This window comes from Dromaius novaehollandiae, chromosome 3 (genome assembly GCF_036370855.1).
Source record: "Dromaius novaehollandiae isolate bDroNov1 chromosome 3, bDroNov1.hap1, whole genome shotgun sequence".
In the NCBI taxonomy this organism is placed as follows: domain Eukaryota; kingdom Metazoa; phylum Chordata; class Aves; order Casuariiformes; family Dromaiidae; genus Dromaius; species Dromaius novaehollandiae.
The window spans coordinates 115020440-115037010 of NC_088100.1; the positions used below are offsets into that span (position 1 = coordinate 115020440).

A 16571-nucleotide genomic window follows, 5' to 3' on the forward strand; every position below is an offset into this window, starting at 1 on the left:
TAGATTGCTGGGGGGCTTGCATTACTCTTTGAAACTTCAACTCCTAATTCTTGGTGCCAGGAGGTTGGTGCACACATCTGCTCCCACCATGTCATGCTTTCTAGAAAGCTCCTGAAGCAAAGAGGCAACAGATAGCCATGTCTCTAAAAGGGAAATAAGCAGACACAGGACTCGGGACAAACTGCAGGTATGTTAATTTTGTGTGCGTGTGTGTTTTTCTCCCTGCTGCAATGGTAATCAGCCCTCTTTAGCACAGCTGAATATCTGCCCACTTCCCCTCCAGCTGCTCTAAGTGGGCTGGAGTTAGCATTCAGTGAGAAGGAAACTCATCTTAAACCTCTGACTGCTGTGAACAGGCAGCGCTGTGTAATTGGTGTGAGCCTTCTTCACAGTGCCAAGCAAATCACCAGAGAGGAGTAGCATGGAATAAACAAAAACAATTAAATACCACTGCCTGGAGAGAGCAGGTGCAACAAAACCACTTCAAAACAGAGCTGTTGCTTACTGTAACTGCTCACACAAGAAGATTTTACAAGTGAGCCTTTAAAGAATGAATGAAAAAATGTGGCATAATTAATGTATCAGCTGCAGTAGAAATGTCTCAAACAAGTAACATTAAAAAAGGCCTCTGCTATTATTTTTGTGTGTGTGCACTTAAATCAATGCTTTTCCTGCCTGAAATTCTTTTGTGTTGGCTGCAATAAGAGCTTGGATTTTAGAGTTATATTTTCTAATGTTGCAGAGCAATGCCATCTAGGGCATATAGACTTACAAATATGAACAGGAATGCTATTCATCCTTAGTGACAGCATTTGCTGGATTGAATATTAATAACTGGTTCATTGCATATGCATTAGGACTGTTGGGATTTGCTTATTTTCAGTATCTGTTTCCAATTTTCCAGAGTATGCTCTGTGTCAGATATTAATGGATAGTTTTGTCTCAACTGGAAAATAATGAGTTTCTGTATATACCTTACTTCCTCCTTAAGTCCACTTAATAGCTTTCACCTGTGTGGCACAGCTGGGGTTTAGTGATGGCTCTATAATTTTCAACTACTCAAGAATTCTGCTGTGGCTGTGATTAGAGCAGTGAGACACTTGGGCAGCATAAACATAATAGGCCATATCTTTGCATCCTTACTCAGAAAACTACTTACTTCATTACTCAGATCCTCCCATTCAAATCAGGCTACCAGTAGAATATGGGTCTGCTTTAGATGCAAATAGCTGCAGGAGTCTGACCCTGTTTTAGTTCTGTCATCACTACTATCGCAGCTTTCCCCAAGCTGTTTCAAGTCACAGAGAAGATTAGGGCCCAAATATAAATAGGGAGCAATCTCCTGGGCTCCATGGAGCGTTATGGCTGTAACTACTTATGAACCTGGCCTTATATGCATTACACTTTAGGTACTGCCCTGTTCTTATTTCTTGCCATTTGACTTCATTATGCTTGGCCTTCCTGAGGAATGGTAGTACTATTTAGCTGTACTTTAGGACAATGTTATCTCTGTAACAGGTTTTCTTATTCTACACAGACAAGATTGGTCCCCACTAGAGAAGAACATGGACTTTATCTCTCAAATCAATCTCAGGAGATCCTTCGAACTCCTAGGTTGCATACCAGCTTCTGGAAAAAACAGCTTCTGCCCAATTCTGCAGGAATTATACTCAGAGATGACCATCCTCAGGTTACTGGCCTTGTATGTCTTAGCTGTTTTTACAGGCCATTCCAAACTGAAGGCAAAGTCCAGCTGTATTTGGCTATAACTTGATAGAACACTGGGAAATGTTAATACTTCCACTAAAAAAGACAAGAGCTTTTAACATAGCTACTGGCATTTTTTCCCCTTGAATAATGGCACTCTTGTTGCTACCCAAGCAAATGGAGGGCCTGATTGTCCTCCAGATTTCTAGTGGAATTCTGGTCTGGCTGCCAAGAGATAATAAAGTAAATGCCTTCTACTACCTTAGGATGTCATTGCCTACAGGCACAAAAATGCATATGCACATAGGCATACTGCAGCAACAGAAGCCCTCAGAAGCAATGGGTGGATGTCGACAGTGCTAATTAAGAAGCAGATATTACATTAATTCTTTTTTTGGGTTTAGTTAAACAGCGCGCTGTTAAAACATCATGCTGAAGTGACAGGTAATAGTTGATCACAGTTCTCCTTAGTGATTTGTTTTCCTACAAATTAGTATCGCGTATGTTGTTTCTCATTCTAACTGGAGGTCTGAAGCGCAATTGACTTTACTTAGCAAACAATTTTATGGCCAGACTACAAACATGGTCTTTTGTTTCCCCTTTTTTCTCCTTCAGTAGGGTTTTAAAGATGAAAGGATGACTCACAGTCATTGCTTTTTTGCAAGTGAAGACAGACCCAGAAGAATTAGTGGAAATGCCAGCATCTGTTTTTGGAAGAGGATGAGTAAATGTTCTCATTCGCCAGGACAACTACCACCATAATGAAGGTAGAATTAGTTTACTCCTTAACTGGTAGTTCTGAGGGCTTTAAAAATGATGTCAAAACTTTAATCTACTCAAATTGCTGTAATTCAGAGGTGAGTCTGAGACAGCATCAGCAATTCAGAATTGAGATGGAGCAAGGAAACAATTTCCAAAATACATGTCCTGCTACCTATTCCTTCCCCCAGCTTGGAGTCACATTAAAAAAAAGATGTGTGTGCAGTAGTGGTTTTCTGTGATCAGAATATGGCTCTGATTCTTCCCAAATTCCTCATGATTAATCTCAGCTAGTATCTGGCAGTCACTGTCTCTCTGGACAGAGATCTCGTCTTTACTCTCATGTCACTTTGGCTCAGGCTATAATACAAGGAATAGCCTTTGGCACATGTGCAGCTGGAAGGAGCTTTCACTGGCAGCCTGAGGATCATTAGTACTCCTTCCCTTCTCACACCCTCATCTAACTAGGCTGCTTGAGATGGCACGTGAGGGCCATGGCACCTCATCTGTCTCTAGACAGCGCTCAGAGAGGGTTTGCCTGTGTCAGTTTGCAGAGAGGGCAGAATGTGTGTAGCGCACCTGGGTTGTTACCGGCTTGCGCTCTAAATGGACTTTCTGATAAATTTAGGGTTCTGGGTCACCCAGGATTTAAGAGCTGGTATACCAAAGTGCTCCCAAATTTGTGTACAGATATACATTAAACTGTTTTCAAAAAATATTTCAAAATAAAGAGAGGGAAGGTGAAAAGCAAGGGCCACTGTGTTGGAAACATAGTCATGCAGCATTTCCACTTGTTTGTTTCCCGGCTAACATGTAGAAGTGTGAAGAGTAGCTGGCCGTTGGACATCTCATCCGCACTCGATGATGAAAATTCATCTTGATATGGGGAGTGTTCAAAATCAGTTGGCCAGATCAACTTTTAATGGGACAATGCTGAGAGAGATGAACCTAGAGCACAGAACCATGAAATAATAAAAGAGTAATCTCTTCCCAGGGGTGTAGTGACTAATGGTCATAAACAGCTCAGTTAGAGTCCTCTGCTATCAACCTTAAAGAAGGGGGAAAAACTGAAGAATCAAAAAGAGTGGCTCTGCCATGAATGCAGAAGATAAAAGACAGACATTTTCTTCTTCCATATTGGAGAGGCCATATGAAGAAGTGGAAGGAACCATTTTCTTTTTTCCATAAAATTTGTCCAGCCTGATTTTTATTCCACTTCTGTAGCCTTTAGTTCAATAAATACAAGAGCACTGTTAACTATTAACATTTAATAAATGCATGCTCAAACTCAGCAGAAAGAATTAGTTGTTGAGAATCACACAGGCAGAGCTGGGAAGCAAAACAAAAATCTCTTGAGAACCAGGTGAAGCCACAAGACATCTTCTCTTTCAAGAAACATTCTTAAATGTCAATGTCACACTTTTCATTGACAACAAGTAGCCAGCAATTAAACATGTCATGGCAAAATGTGCCAGGCTCATCTGACCTCCAAGACAAGTTTTTGTGCATTAAGAACATTAACAAAATATGGTAACAACAGAATGTGAAGCAAACTGCAGTACTGGCAAAACTACCATATTGCTCAAAAGGGAGACCTGGCAAGTAGAGAGAACATAAGTCCCTGTTTTGAAGTTAATCACTTTGCCTGACACCAGTGTCTGTGCTCATGGAAATGGCAAGAGGTGCCAGAAGTCGAAGGGTTCAACCTTCAGTCTTCCTTACCCTCAGGGATTAAGTCAATGCCATTTGGCTGCTCCATTCAAACACTGACTCTGTCGGAGCCACAATTCAGCTAGTGCCAGCCAGCAAAAAAAAAAAACTTTCTCATTTAGACGATGTCAGCATCTCATCTGACCAATGTCAGGCCCCAGCAAATTAATTATAAGCTCTATTTTATTCCAATATTGGCATGGTATAGCTCAGCCCAGGCTATCTGAATGGATCAGGATCACTGTAATATCAGGATTCAAAGACCATACAGTAAAATTAGGTCTTTGGTTCATTCACACTGTGCTGTACTGTTCAAGTAGTGTAACATGGACAGAAAGTTGCTCTCGAAGGCCACAGTTATTTTTTCCCTGTTGAGGGGGAACCCAAGATGGCTCTGTTACATATATCAGGCAGGAACGGGTCTGAGGCAGAGCAAGTGATGCTCAGGGATAGCCAGCCTGGACTGCCCCTGGCAAGGCTACACTGGTAAGGCTGGTTTGGGGGAATAGCTGGCTATGCGAAGGAGCAAGCAGGGATTGCCCTGGCCTGGGATCCAGCTGCAAATCTACTCTTGCGTTGTATCACAGCTCCTGTGGGACTAGAGGTCTCTGCTACCTGGGACCTTCTCTGGGCACCCACTCCGCTTTTTGAGGTTCACGGTATATGTCTTCTGGCTGTTGACTCTATGAAATTTTGGAGTGTATGGCTTATAAAATCAGAATAGCTGACTACCTCAGTATCAACAAATCCTGAACTAGGAAGTAGTCTCTGTGACACCATCGTTTTGATGAACATGAAATCTCCTCTGCATCCAGAAAATGAAGTGGTGGAATAAAGAGAGAGTCTGGCTCACCATGCACAGCAGGTAATTTCTGATCCCAGGACAGCTCAGGATTCCAGTACCAGCATCACTAAAGCTTGCAGAAAAACAGCTGGCTCATTTGTATGACTTTTGTTTGCTTGCTGGTTTGTGGGTGTGTTTTTTCCCCTTTCCCTGTATGTAAGTGTACATTTCCCTTCTTCTCTGTAGACTGTATAAAGTCTAAAACTAAACAAAACTCTAGGTCTTTTTTTGCTATTGGGCAGTTTTTGCTGTGCCTCCTTCAAGCAGTTTGATTCTGGTCTCCCTCCTCCTTTTGTTACAAAACATATCCTAGTGCCAATGTTGTTTTACAAATCAGAGCAGGAAATCCAACTTATAGCCCAAAGCATAATGAACACAACGGGTAGGATTTGAATGTGCTGAATCACTGGCACATGCTGTAAACTGAAACATAAAGCCTGTTTTAAGGTGGAAGAAAAGATCACTCTGATGTCTTCAGGGAACATGACCAGGCCCAGGAGGGCTGGGGGATGCACTTCCATGGCTGGGAGATCGTAGAGGTCTTCCTGCAGTGTTGGAGCAAGGTGTTGAGCATGGAGGACATCCCATTGACTCTGCCTTTTCTGTAGTGAGGCTAGCCATGCTGCAGCTGCGCTTCTCCCTACTGCAGAGCTCATGGGGATGTGGCAGACTCCTAGGAAAGGAGCCAGTGGAAAAAGGGTGTATCTTGACAAGAGAATTTTGGCTACCACAAAAGAAGCAAGCTGAAGGATGCAACGGTCACTGCTCCTTGCTACAGCTGCCAGGCTGTGACAAAAGATAAGCGAGTCCATTTCCTGTCCATTCAATGTCTACTCAAAACACTGGAGAACCCCATAACACTGTTTTACTCTGTGACTGCAATGCAAATAGGAACCAGGCTCATTCTGATTTTTACAGCGCCAAAGTACATGCTACCCAAGCTCAATGAAAATGAAATTACATGGGAAAGCCCATGGGGTGTATAATACAGCAATGCAGCAGTGTTGGGAAGGCTAAGTGCCATTTCTTGTCCAGACTAGTCAAGTCCCCTGGGGCATTCTACCAATGCCTACAGCCCTCTGTCTACATGTTAGTTGCTGCCCCACACTCACATGCTGACAAATATAGCCCAGCAGTTCAGACCCTAAGTTAGGGCTTGGGAAAATCTGCTTTTCTTCAGGCTTGCTGTATTTATAGAAAGTCATGCCAGCCTACGCTCACAACTGCCTTTAGGGCATCTCAAATAGGGATAAATATAAAACATGAGCCATAAAACTCCACCCAGTGTCTCAGGTGAAAGGCTGTATGTGGCCAAGTTTTTGCACTCTTTTGTCAGGGGCCCACTTGGCTTTATGAATCTGAAATGGAGAGGCACACCTGGCATGCAGTCCTGTGCCAGATCTCATCGGCTCCTCACGCCTGCAGAGGTATGTAGGTTTTCTGTGGGGCTAGCAGGCACCTCAGTGAATGCTCTGAGTTGCTTTTGGGGGGCAGTGGTGTCTCACCATGCTCCGTAGATGTAAGCCAAGTGCTCTGACTAGCTATGCCAGGCCAGGCGCTGCAAAACTGAACTTCAGGACCTATGTAAGGCTACCTGAATAAACCCCTACATGCCATCAGCTTCAAGAGGTAGCAGGACTGGAGAGTAAGTCATAGTATCGCTTGTTATAAGTGTTTTTAAATGTTTGAGCAATGTGTGGTATGTGTGGCATGCAGGCTGGCACACTGGAGCAGAAAGGTCGGGAAGGCACTTGTGAAGGCTTGCAGAGCTCACCAGTATTTTCACAACCAACAAGAGCACTTCAGCTCATGCCAGAAAAGTTTCACACTGCTCCAGCAAAAGATAGCTATAGATTACATCAAAGCTGCAGCAACGCAAGCTCCTCATACGCACTGAAGGGTTGCATCCATGAGTCAGCCATGGGATGGCTATTGCCTGGGGATTAACAGCCCCTTTGACAGAAGCCATGGATTAATGTAAATGCCCACCACCTTGTAAACGAGATGTCACTTTGTCGCAGTTCCCCAAAGCTGTTTAGATGTCCACCTTTCATTGTGATGGTCCGGATGCTGGATTTGCTATGCCCCCGTCAGGCAGATTTTTCCACCACTGCGGCCTCTGAGGATGTTCCTAATCCTGCTCAACAGGTTGGCTGCTGTCTTCAGTGGGATTGCTAGCATTTTTAATGGGCTCTCTATTTATGGAGAAAGCAGCAAGCCAAACTGGAAGGAAAACCTTGGTCTCATTGCTTTACTATTAAAATAGATCCGATAAACTTGTGAAATACTGAGCGCTAGGGCTCCTGGAGGAACTGGAACTCGTCTGAGCTGGGGAACCCGCATGTCCCAATCGCACCGATGCGGCAGGTCACCTTCTCCACTTCCTTAGCTGCAGTCAGTGAAAAGGAACACTTCTGACTAATCCCATTTATGGCAAAATAAAAAGGTGCGAGAAAAGGGGGGGGGAAAAAAAACCAGGAACACAACACGCCATCACTAGACTGGGGGCTAGCGGATGCCTCCACAGACAGCGAGTTTGGATGAAGACACCAGAAGCTGTGAAACGCTCCCCTTTTTCCAAAGCGCCTTAGCCCGAGGAGTGGGGTGAAGGCACCACCGCGGGCACCTACTTCCAGGAGTTACAGGCGTTCCCGTCCAGCTCGGCCTAGCCGATTTAGCTGGGATGTCCTCCGCGCTGCCACCAAGCCCTCCACCCCGCAGTCCCCGGGGGGCGGCGGGAGGCGCCAGGCGGCCGTTGAGGGCGGCACGGCGCGAGGGCGGGAACATGGCGGGGCTGGGGGCTGGGGCCATGAGGAACGGCCCGTCTCCCCCCGGCGCGGGGGCACGCGCGCGGGGAGAGGGGGAGGCGGCACCCCCCGCGCGGGGAGGGGGAGGAGGCGGGCGGCCAGGGCGAGGGAGGGAAGGCGCATGGCGCATGGCGCAGGCGCCTTGCCCCCAAGGGGGAGCCGGCTTCGGGGCCGCGGGAGGGGGCGGGCCGAGGCCAGCGCAGCGCAGCGCGGCGCGGCGGGTCGGGAAGAGCGGCGGGCACAAAGCTCCGGCTCCTCCCTGCCTTCCCCGGCCTGGCCCTGGCGCGGCTGCAGCCCGGCGGCGGCTGCCGCCGACCTCGACTCACTCCTGGCTGGCGGGGCGAGGTAAGGGCGGGCGCGGGGGGGAGCGGGCTCCGGGGCGAGAGCAGTGTGGGAGTGAGTCGCCTCGTGTCCAGGAGGAGGAGGGCTTCCTCGCCAAAAAAAAAAAAAAAAAAAAAAAAGCCGTTTCTGGGCTGGTAGTTTAGCGGCTTTTCCCCGACAGCAGCCCGGGGAGCGGGCAGGCCCCTCGGCGGGGAGTGACAGCGGCGGCAGCCGGGCCGGGGGCTCGGGAGACGGGGCTGGGGCTCCCCACGGGGCCCCTTCGTCCTGTCCGAGCGCAGATAGCAGAAGGGGAAATTAGAGCACACTAAGAGCTGGCGCCGAAGCGTGGGACCTCTTCCTCACCTTTCCAGCTACCCTGCCTCTTTCTCCCTCGATACCTGCTGTCCCGCACTGCGTGTAGTCAAGGGGAGGTGGGTTGGTGCGGTGGGTTTCTCTGGGGCCTTGGGGGCAGCAGGCCTCCTCCTGCACCCGGGCATCCCCGTCCAGGTGCGGGGCTGGGGCGCCAAACCTGCTGGGCAGAAAGGTTGGGGGCCTGTAGGCCTGTGAGCAAGTGCAGGGCCCTGCTTGCCCTGCGGCCCAGGACTGTGTCCACGACCAGGGACCTTCGCGGTGTGCCGCCTGCGCTGTCACACACCTCCCTTCTGCGGCTGTTGCCTTCTGCGCAATTAGATCGTGTGGACTTTGAAGCGGAGACTCTAGGTGCATTTGCAGCGCCTGGGGTGGTGTGGCATGGCGCTCACCCCATGAGTGCCACAGCAATGCGAATCACCAACAGTAGTTGGGTCAGGTGTAGTGAAGGGTCCTTGGCCTGGTCATCGGACAGGTACATCCCGTTTCCGACTGGGACAGGGATTCCTGTGTGCCAGAAGGGGGGGATAAAACATGTATCTTGTCAATTCATCCTCCTTAATGTTTCCTTGCAAGCATGATTGTAAAAGTAGATTTTAAATCACGCGGATGTGAGCGTTGTGGAAAAGCAGAAGCCTCTGCTTTCTCTGTTAGCTTCATTTCTTTGTCTCCTCATGCTTCCAAGCAACTCAGCTCTCATGCATTTTGCTCACCTATTGCCTGAAGTACAACTCTTAAGCCCTTTCAGGTAGGGAACATCTTAATGTGCTTTTGCCAGCATAGCTGTGTTGGTTAGGATCGAGCAAGACATGATTTTCAACTGGTATTTCTGTGCTGGCAAAAGCCCCTAGGGTAAACATGACAGTGCTTGCAGGAGTGCCATTAGAGCATAGTTTATGGAGACCAGCTGAGCAACTCATTAAGTGGCTGGATTTAATTTTATTTGCAGAGGTGTACATTTGTCCAGGTGTGGATTATATGGCTGCTTTAGAACAGTTACCTGGAGCTGTGACTCTACCAACCTGCAGCAACTCCGTTTTCAGTTCAGCTACATCTGTCCTGGCTTTGTCAGTATGTCATTTTTGCTGGGACAAGATATGCCAGCATGGCTGTAGAGCCAAGCTCTCATCTTTCCTCACGCAAGGTCAGATCTGTGTTGTTTCATTAGTTTTAGATCTGTTTTGCACTAAAAACATTTAATTGTTAATAGTATACTTGATATGTAAGAGCCTTGAATATTTAATTAGATGAGGAGAAAGACTGTGCTGATTAGAATTGTCTATTGAAAATGCACAGATAACCAAGAAAACTGTGCTGTGATTCTGGAGACAGTTATATGGCACAGTTTCCTGTGTTTTACAGTATGAAATACTAGACCACATTTGACTTCATTGAGAGGATTTGTATTAAATCCACTGCCTCATTCTTTGTGTTAATTAAAAACAAAAACTTAAGTAATAATTACCAAGAATATCAGCAAATACTGACTTTTCAGAAAATGAAGGTGGAACAGCTACGTGAAACAAGGTTCCTGTATCTTGCTAGGAATCCACTTACCGAATCACTTTTGAAGCTGATGCTGACTCTTCTTTTTAAAGAGATTTCTGTGGATCGGATTGCTTATATTTAGTAAACTTCTAAGTGTTTGGTGGGTTTTTTGTTTGTTTGTTCTCCTTCTTGCTAGGTTTGCAGTCCAGACAGTATTGTTGGAAATGGGCTTCCAGGGTAAGGTATCTCTGGTAGGTCAATCTGACGGGACTTATTTGTACAGTAGCCCAGTAACCAAGTGTTGTATGTTAGGTTTAAAAGGGCAGACCCAGTGAATATCAATCTGTGTTGAGAAGCTGGTCTTACTCAGCTTCAGGAGTTCAATGTTGCTTGAAAAACCTCTGGTGCCTCAAGAAACTTTTGTGCTGGACATGGTACAAACCCAGGAATGAAAGAGCTCTGCTATATGGAGTGCAGGTGGCCCAGCTGTGAGTTTAGGAGCAGCTCAAAGTCTCTTATGTCAGGACTACGCTATATGAGTGGTATGAGGCTGTGCTGCCGAGGGGGCTGTGGGCAATTTGCATTCCTGGCACAACTTGGTAAGGGGCTATGGGGGTGTTGATTTTTTGGTAGGACGCTCTAAGGCTCTGCTCTAAGACCAAGCAACTTCCTGTCCTTCAGTCCAACCCCAGGGCTCTGCTGGGAGATGTGGTCGTGGTCTCTGTGTGAAACTCGGCTACAACATCCTTCTCTCTTGCATTCTGGAGCATGCAGCATGCCCTCAGTCATGTAAAGACTTTGGTTTTCAATTGACAGGATCAGGAAGGCTGGATGATGTTGCTCTGAAGTGTATGCCTAGTGTAGGAGAAGACCACCTTTTTTACCTTAGGCTTAGAGGATTTTTTGGATTGTTTTCTAAAGATAAAGCAAATTGTGATTTCTAAGGCAGTGAATGAATAGTGGACTATTTTTTTTTTTCGGGAGGGAGCTACTGCTTATTTTAAAAAGATTAAAAGTAAAACAGTACTGCCAGTGTACCTATTCAAGGGCTTCTGTTATCTACTAGAAAACGTGGCTGTTGTGTCTTAGTGATGAGTAATGTAATTCATCTCCCATCAGGGGTAGTGATTTCACGCGGTACTAGATAAAGGTAGGTGTGGTCTCAGGCCTTCCCTTAACAAACCTTTCCAAACCACAGCCACCATGAATCAGCCCTATAGGACCACTGAGGGGCTTAGCATCAGAAGCTGAAAGGGGGTCAACAGCAAAATCATGGTCTTACCTTCCAGACGTTGTGACTCCAAGCTGAGAGTGAGGCACGTCAGAGGGGTAAGGTGCAGAAAACTGGTGCTGCCATCATGTGTATTGCAGGCTCCATGGGTAAGCAGTACTTGACTGTGGCTCTAAATACTTGGCCCATCATACAGATATTGAAAATAAGAGGCTTATGATACCTCTAATCTGTAGCCAGAGATTTATCATGGTATGCAAGTGTCTGGCACCACTCCCTCCAAATTCTTTACTTGAGAGGTGCATGGGGAGAAGGCTATGCAGGGCCAAGTGTTGCCAGTTAGACCATTTGTTTTGTTCAAGTCATTTATCATTAAATTGGTAGTGTGTACTAGGAGGGGGGACGGAAATGTAACGAAGTATTTGGCACTGTATGTGAAATTAAGTCATCTGGTAATGAAATGCAGAGATGATGTAGTAGGATTTGGATGGATATGAGGCTTTTTATGAGTATCTAATATCCAGTACACTTCTGAATTTAGAACACTGGAAAAAAATGTTTCCTGACAGATAAAATGGTACAGCAGGACACTTAATGTAATTCAGTTATTTCATACTGTTGAAGCAGTGTGCTCTTCATATGAAGCACAATCCTGAAAACTGGAAAGGATGTCATGTCCGCCTCAGTATTTTTGGTGCTTGTGAGCTAGAATGGAGCTACTTATTGTCATGAGTTTTAACTTTTACCCTACTACCTGCAGTTGCCCCAAATCTAAATCATGTTATAGTTCAGCCTGCGGTGCTTGTTCAGGAACCTGAGGCATTGCTGTTTGGGAGGGTGAGGAGAGAGGGTTGGTGGCAATGTGGAATTTTCTTCTTCATTTGCCTGGCTGCTGTGAGCTGCAACGCGGTTTGTTTGTGGAGCGGCGGCTGCTACTGGTTTGTGTTCCTTGCTGTTGCATCTGAAGAGTGCTGGATGGTCAGATCCTGCTTTTCGTCTAGGCGATGTGATATCGCAGCCTGTTTTGATTTGGCTTAGAGGATCTCTTACAGATGGACTGAGATAACACAAACAGGCCTCTACCCTCTTCTCTCCTACGCAGTTGTTTAACGTTGCAGCAGAAATGAGAGGAGATGAAGGACCTAGCAGGCATCACAGCTGAGTGTAAGTCCATAGTTGTTTCCACACTGGATTTCTTGCCCTTAAAAGTGCCAGCTCTTCCAACTCATGATTTGGTTACAGAGACAGACACAACAGTTAGTGCAGTATGGCAACACAAGTGCTTTTTCCCATCTCCAACTGCTGCATTGTTTTTCCTTGTGAAAAGCGTGCTTAAAATGCAAGCTTGCTGTCTATTAACAGGTGGTGCATGTGTCGTCTGTGGAGCCAGCCCAGCAGGAATACAGTAACAGGGAGGTGCTTGTGCAGCACAGGCCATTAGGCAACCCTTGGCCAAATGTAATTTGAGGGATACTACCCTTTGGCCTGTGTCATTTTATGACAAGGTTAAGGATGGACTGTTTAAGCAGAAAACATGCTCTAATAGGTGTGCTCCTCTGTGCTGCCTATTCTGAGCAGGAGGGGGCTGGCCCCCAGGGAGGGGTGACAGCCTTCTCCGTCTGCAGCGGCTGGCTATGCCCCTCCAGCCGTCCCCGCAACTGAAGCAGGCACGGCAGGGCTCGGGCCAGCCCAATCCCTCCAGCAGGTCTGGCCCAGCCTCCCTTTTGCTGACGTTCTTGTGGAAGTCGGGCTGATCTGCTTTTGCTCCTTCACGGGGCAGCCTGGCTGAGAAGTGTTCTCATGCGGGAATTCAGTGAGGAGAATCATGGAGGGGCTGGTGGCTGAGAAAGGAGCTGTCAGGTTCAGCAGTGGGTAGACTGAGTTAGGGTCATTATACCAAAACCCACATCTGGTGCCCAGGGTTACAGAGGAAGGGGGAATCATGGCATAGAAGTGTTAGAATTGCCTCTCTCCTGCCAAGTGTTGCTTTTTGTATGGGCTCAAGAAGAACAAAAGAACAGAAGCAGAATAGTGTGAATTTTAGAGGAATAAAAGCATGATAGCATGAATTTCGAAGACTTTGAAAGTCCATTATTTGCGAGGATCATTCTTAGCTCAAGAGAAGACAGGCCTGATTCTTCTGTCTTTATGTGAATGTTTGCAATGTTACAATTCCCTCGACTTCAATGGAGTTGCTTCTGAATTTATGCTATTAGTTGTGAAAGCTGAATCAGGCCCAAGAGTTTGGTCTTATCCTTGTATCTTCTTTTTCCCATTTGTAATTTTTATGTGAGCCTGTATGTAGAGCCCATGCTTAACTTCTTTAAATAAAATTGAACATTTATTTTGCAGGTTTGCTAAAACTGTATTTCTGTACATTTTTTTTCCCTCCATCGCATAACATTTGTTGCAAGCTTTTAGAAAGATTTTAATGTATTCTCTAAGAAAAGTGACCAAAATTGATTGTCTTATCATGTCAAGACTCTGGTCTTCAGTGGTCTTCGCCCATTCATTATATAGCTTAGGAGAAGTTTGGGAATATTTTTTCCTACCATCATTTTCAGATAATTTAATTTGCAATTATTTGAACGCAGTATTGACGTGGAGTGTCTTGCTCCAGTTATGATTGCGTGTGGACTTCAGTGCTTTGATCTTGAAAGGCTGAGGAGGTGTTTTTATTGTTTTTTTTGTTTTTTAATCATGCAGTATTGTAGCATGATTCACGTGTAAACATTGTTTGATTCATTTAAATGTTTGTTCTGTATGTCGAATGCTAAGCGGAGGTTTACAGTTCTGGATTTTATCAGTCAGTCACTTGTCATTGAAAAGAAGCTGGCTGATAAAGCAGATGTGTGTGTGTGGGGGGGGGGGTGGTGTTTTGGTTTTCCTACCTTGAGATCAGCAGAGACAAATTATACATATCAAATATCAAGGAGAGGAAATTTAGGAGCTCGAGTCCAAATTCTTTCTGTAGCGTGTGTGTGTGTGTTTAAGACAGCTGGTTCAGCTGAAAATTGCTGAGCCTTAATGCTGTACTGTTGCCTTGAAGTTGATAGGAATTCTACTATTGGCTTAAATAGGAAGTTTAAAAATCTCACTATGAGAGAATGAAAATAGCAGAAGCAAGTTATTGGAATCCAACCAATCCTTTGACAGGAAAAACAGTATTTCCTGATATGCAGCTATCATAATATATGATTTGCCAGCAGTGAATCCCTTTCTGTTGGGTGCTGTGTAAAAAGAGAGTGAATGAGGCTGCACTGTGGAGGAATATGGCCTGTAAAGATGATGAATAACAAGAGTAGGATGAGACGAAGGAAGTGCATTCTTCTTTTCCTGCAATCTTGGAACAAGATTTCCAAAGACAGCCTTGCAAACGAACATTTTTGGAGGATCCTGCATCTGTGTCCTGTCTCTGAAGAGTTAAAGCCCAGCTTTACCCATGGGCAGGTATTACCTTCCTGAGTTTCGAGAAGTCTATTGAAATCGCTGAATCACTTTTGTAAGTTATTTCAATACTAAGGGACAAATCCCTAGCTGCAAATAAGTGTAGCTCCATTAGAGCCAGAGGAGCACCGTAAGTTGACGCTGGTGAAGGATGCTAACAATTGGTTGTTCTAATCTCATGTATACAGATTTAGAGGCTGAAGCAATTTAATTTTGAGAGGCTTTCCTTAAAAGAAAGCTGTTTTTGCTCCTTGCTGCGTCAGCTCCAGAATGTGAATGTCTTTTGGCTAAATGCCCAGGACTAAACACAGTACTCTAAACATGGTCTTACAAGTGGCTTGCAAAGTGGGGGGGGGACTTCTTGGACTCGTAAATGATTCTCTTTTTTGCATCCTAAGTCATTTCTTTGGCTGTTACTTTATATTTGCTGAATACAAATCCCTACTTTCCAATAATTAACTTCAGAGCTCTTTGACCCTGAGTGTTTTGAAACATACTTTCAGCATCAAAATAACCCACTGTCCTATTGGTTTTCCTTCCATGTCTGATGTACTACATGTGATGACATTCTCTTTCTTAACCTACCTGAGAATCCTTAGCCTTGTCTTCCTTTTAATCCTTTGCCTACTAGTTCCTGTTAGTGGATATGAGCATATGTCAAAAATAATTTACATACATATGAGAATGAATGTGCAGAAAATGATTGAAATATTTGCTTGACTGACATGAAACTATTGTGTTCTTCACAGAGCTGGTTGGTTCACGTGAAGACTTAGTTGTGAAGTGTGGTAGAATGGCAGAAAGCAGAGCCGCAGGACTGGTCCGAATGACTGATACAAGCAGCACACTGAGTCAGTGCATGGAGAAATAAGTTACCCTATAAGTGTCCTCTTTTATCATCTTTCTTCTTGCCCTGCAGGTGCCTGGTCAGGTGCTTAAGGCAAAAGCCAAGTGCTGTGGTCCAGCATGGTTTCCCCTACATGGAGCAAAGGACAAAATTGTCAGCTTTTATTATGCCAGTGCAAACTGTGCCCTGGGCCAGCATGGCAAAGTGCTGCTTTTTTTCCTCCAGCTTCATGCTAATTCTGTAATTGAGCCTTGTGATAACTTTTACTTGGAAATTAAATAAGGCGCAGACGGAGATGTGAGTATTCCTGCTGGCGGTTCTGGAACTACTTGCCTAAGAAATGGCTCATCAATTTTAGTGAACAAGCTCAGTCTTTGAACTGAATTTCTCATTGTAAAAATAACATAACCATCACAAGAATAGACATACATCCCTTCCGGTTGGGGCCTTGGCACGCTTTTGATGCGTGACTTACTGAGACTATCGTTTCTAGGGAAAACATGTAGATGTTGGCAACTGTGAGATGCCAACACACAGTAAATTGTCATAATAAGCTATTTTAGCTATGGCTGGGGATTTAAAAGAAAATTGCTTCTCAACGTTCAGAGCAGTTAATGCAAGACGGAAAAATGTTATAATTTAAACATTTTGCATAGTTATGAAGAAGGAAGTCGGGGTTCTTGTGGCATGTTTGCTAAGGGCCACACCTGTTTGGTTTGTCTCTCTGGAATAACTTCAGGATACCGTACATCATTTATACTATGTCTGCCCGTGTGCCAGATTATAAACCCGGCTTTGTACACAGTTTTTATTAGGGTCTAGAGACAGCCATATAAATTGTGGTTGTTTTGGAAGTTAATCAAAAGCTCACTGTTTGACAAGAGTTTTAGTTTTGGAAGGTATGACTAGAAAATGTAAATTTTCAGTCCTGTGACTTTTACTGTTAATAACTTTAACTTGATTGATTTAAATAATAGCTGCAATAAAATTCCTAAGTGTTTCTCTGAATGTATGTTAGACCTGGGAGTTACTGCTGAAGTT

General features: G+C 45.2%; 2 protein-coding genes across 3 annotated transcripts in view; both read left to right on the forward strand.

The window, feature by feature from the left end:
- The window catches only part of SLC24A3 (solute carrier family 24 member 3), a 255402-nt gene extending 252768 nt beyond the window's left edge, over positions 1-2634 (forward strand). The window contains exon 16 of the mRNA XM_064509884.1: positions 2323-2634. Coding sequence (XP_064365954.1) covers positions 2323-2325 — 3 coding nt within the window. The 3' untranslated portion in view covers positions 2326-2634. The remainder of the gene's footprint in view (positions 1-2322) is intronic.
- Positions 2635-7916: 5282 nt separating this feature from the next.
- The window catches only part of RIN2 (Ras and Rab interactor 2), an 84814-nt gene continuing 76159 nt past the window's right edge, over positions 7917-16571 (forward strand). The window contains exon 1 of one of the 2 annotated variants that reach the window (XM_064509878.1): positions 7917-8172. The gene's annotated coding sequence lies outside the window, so the exon portion shown is untranslated. The remainder of the gene's footprint in view (positions 8173-16571) is intronic. The other variant, XM_026107457.2, reaches the window with a different exon arrangement.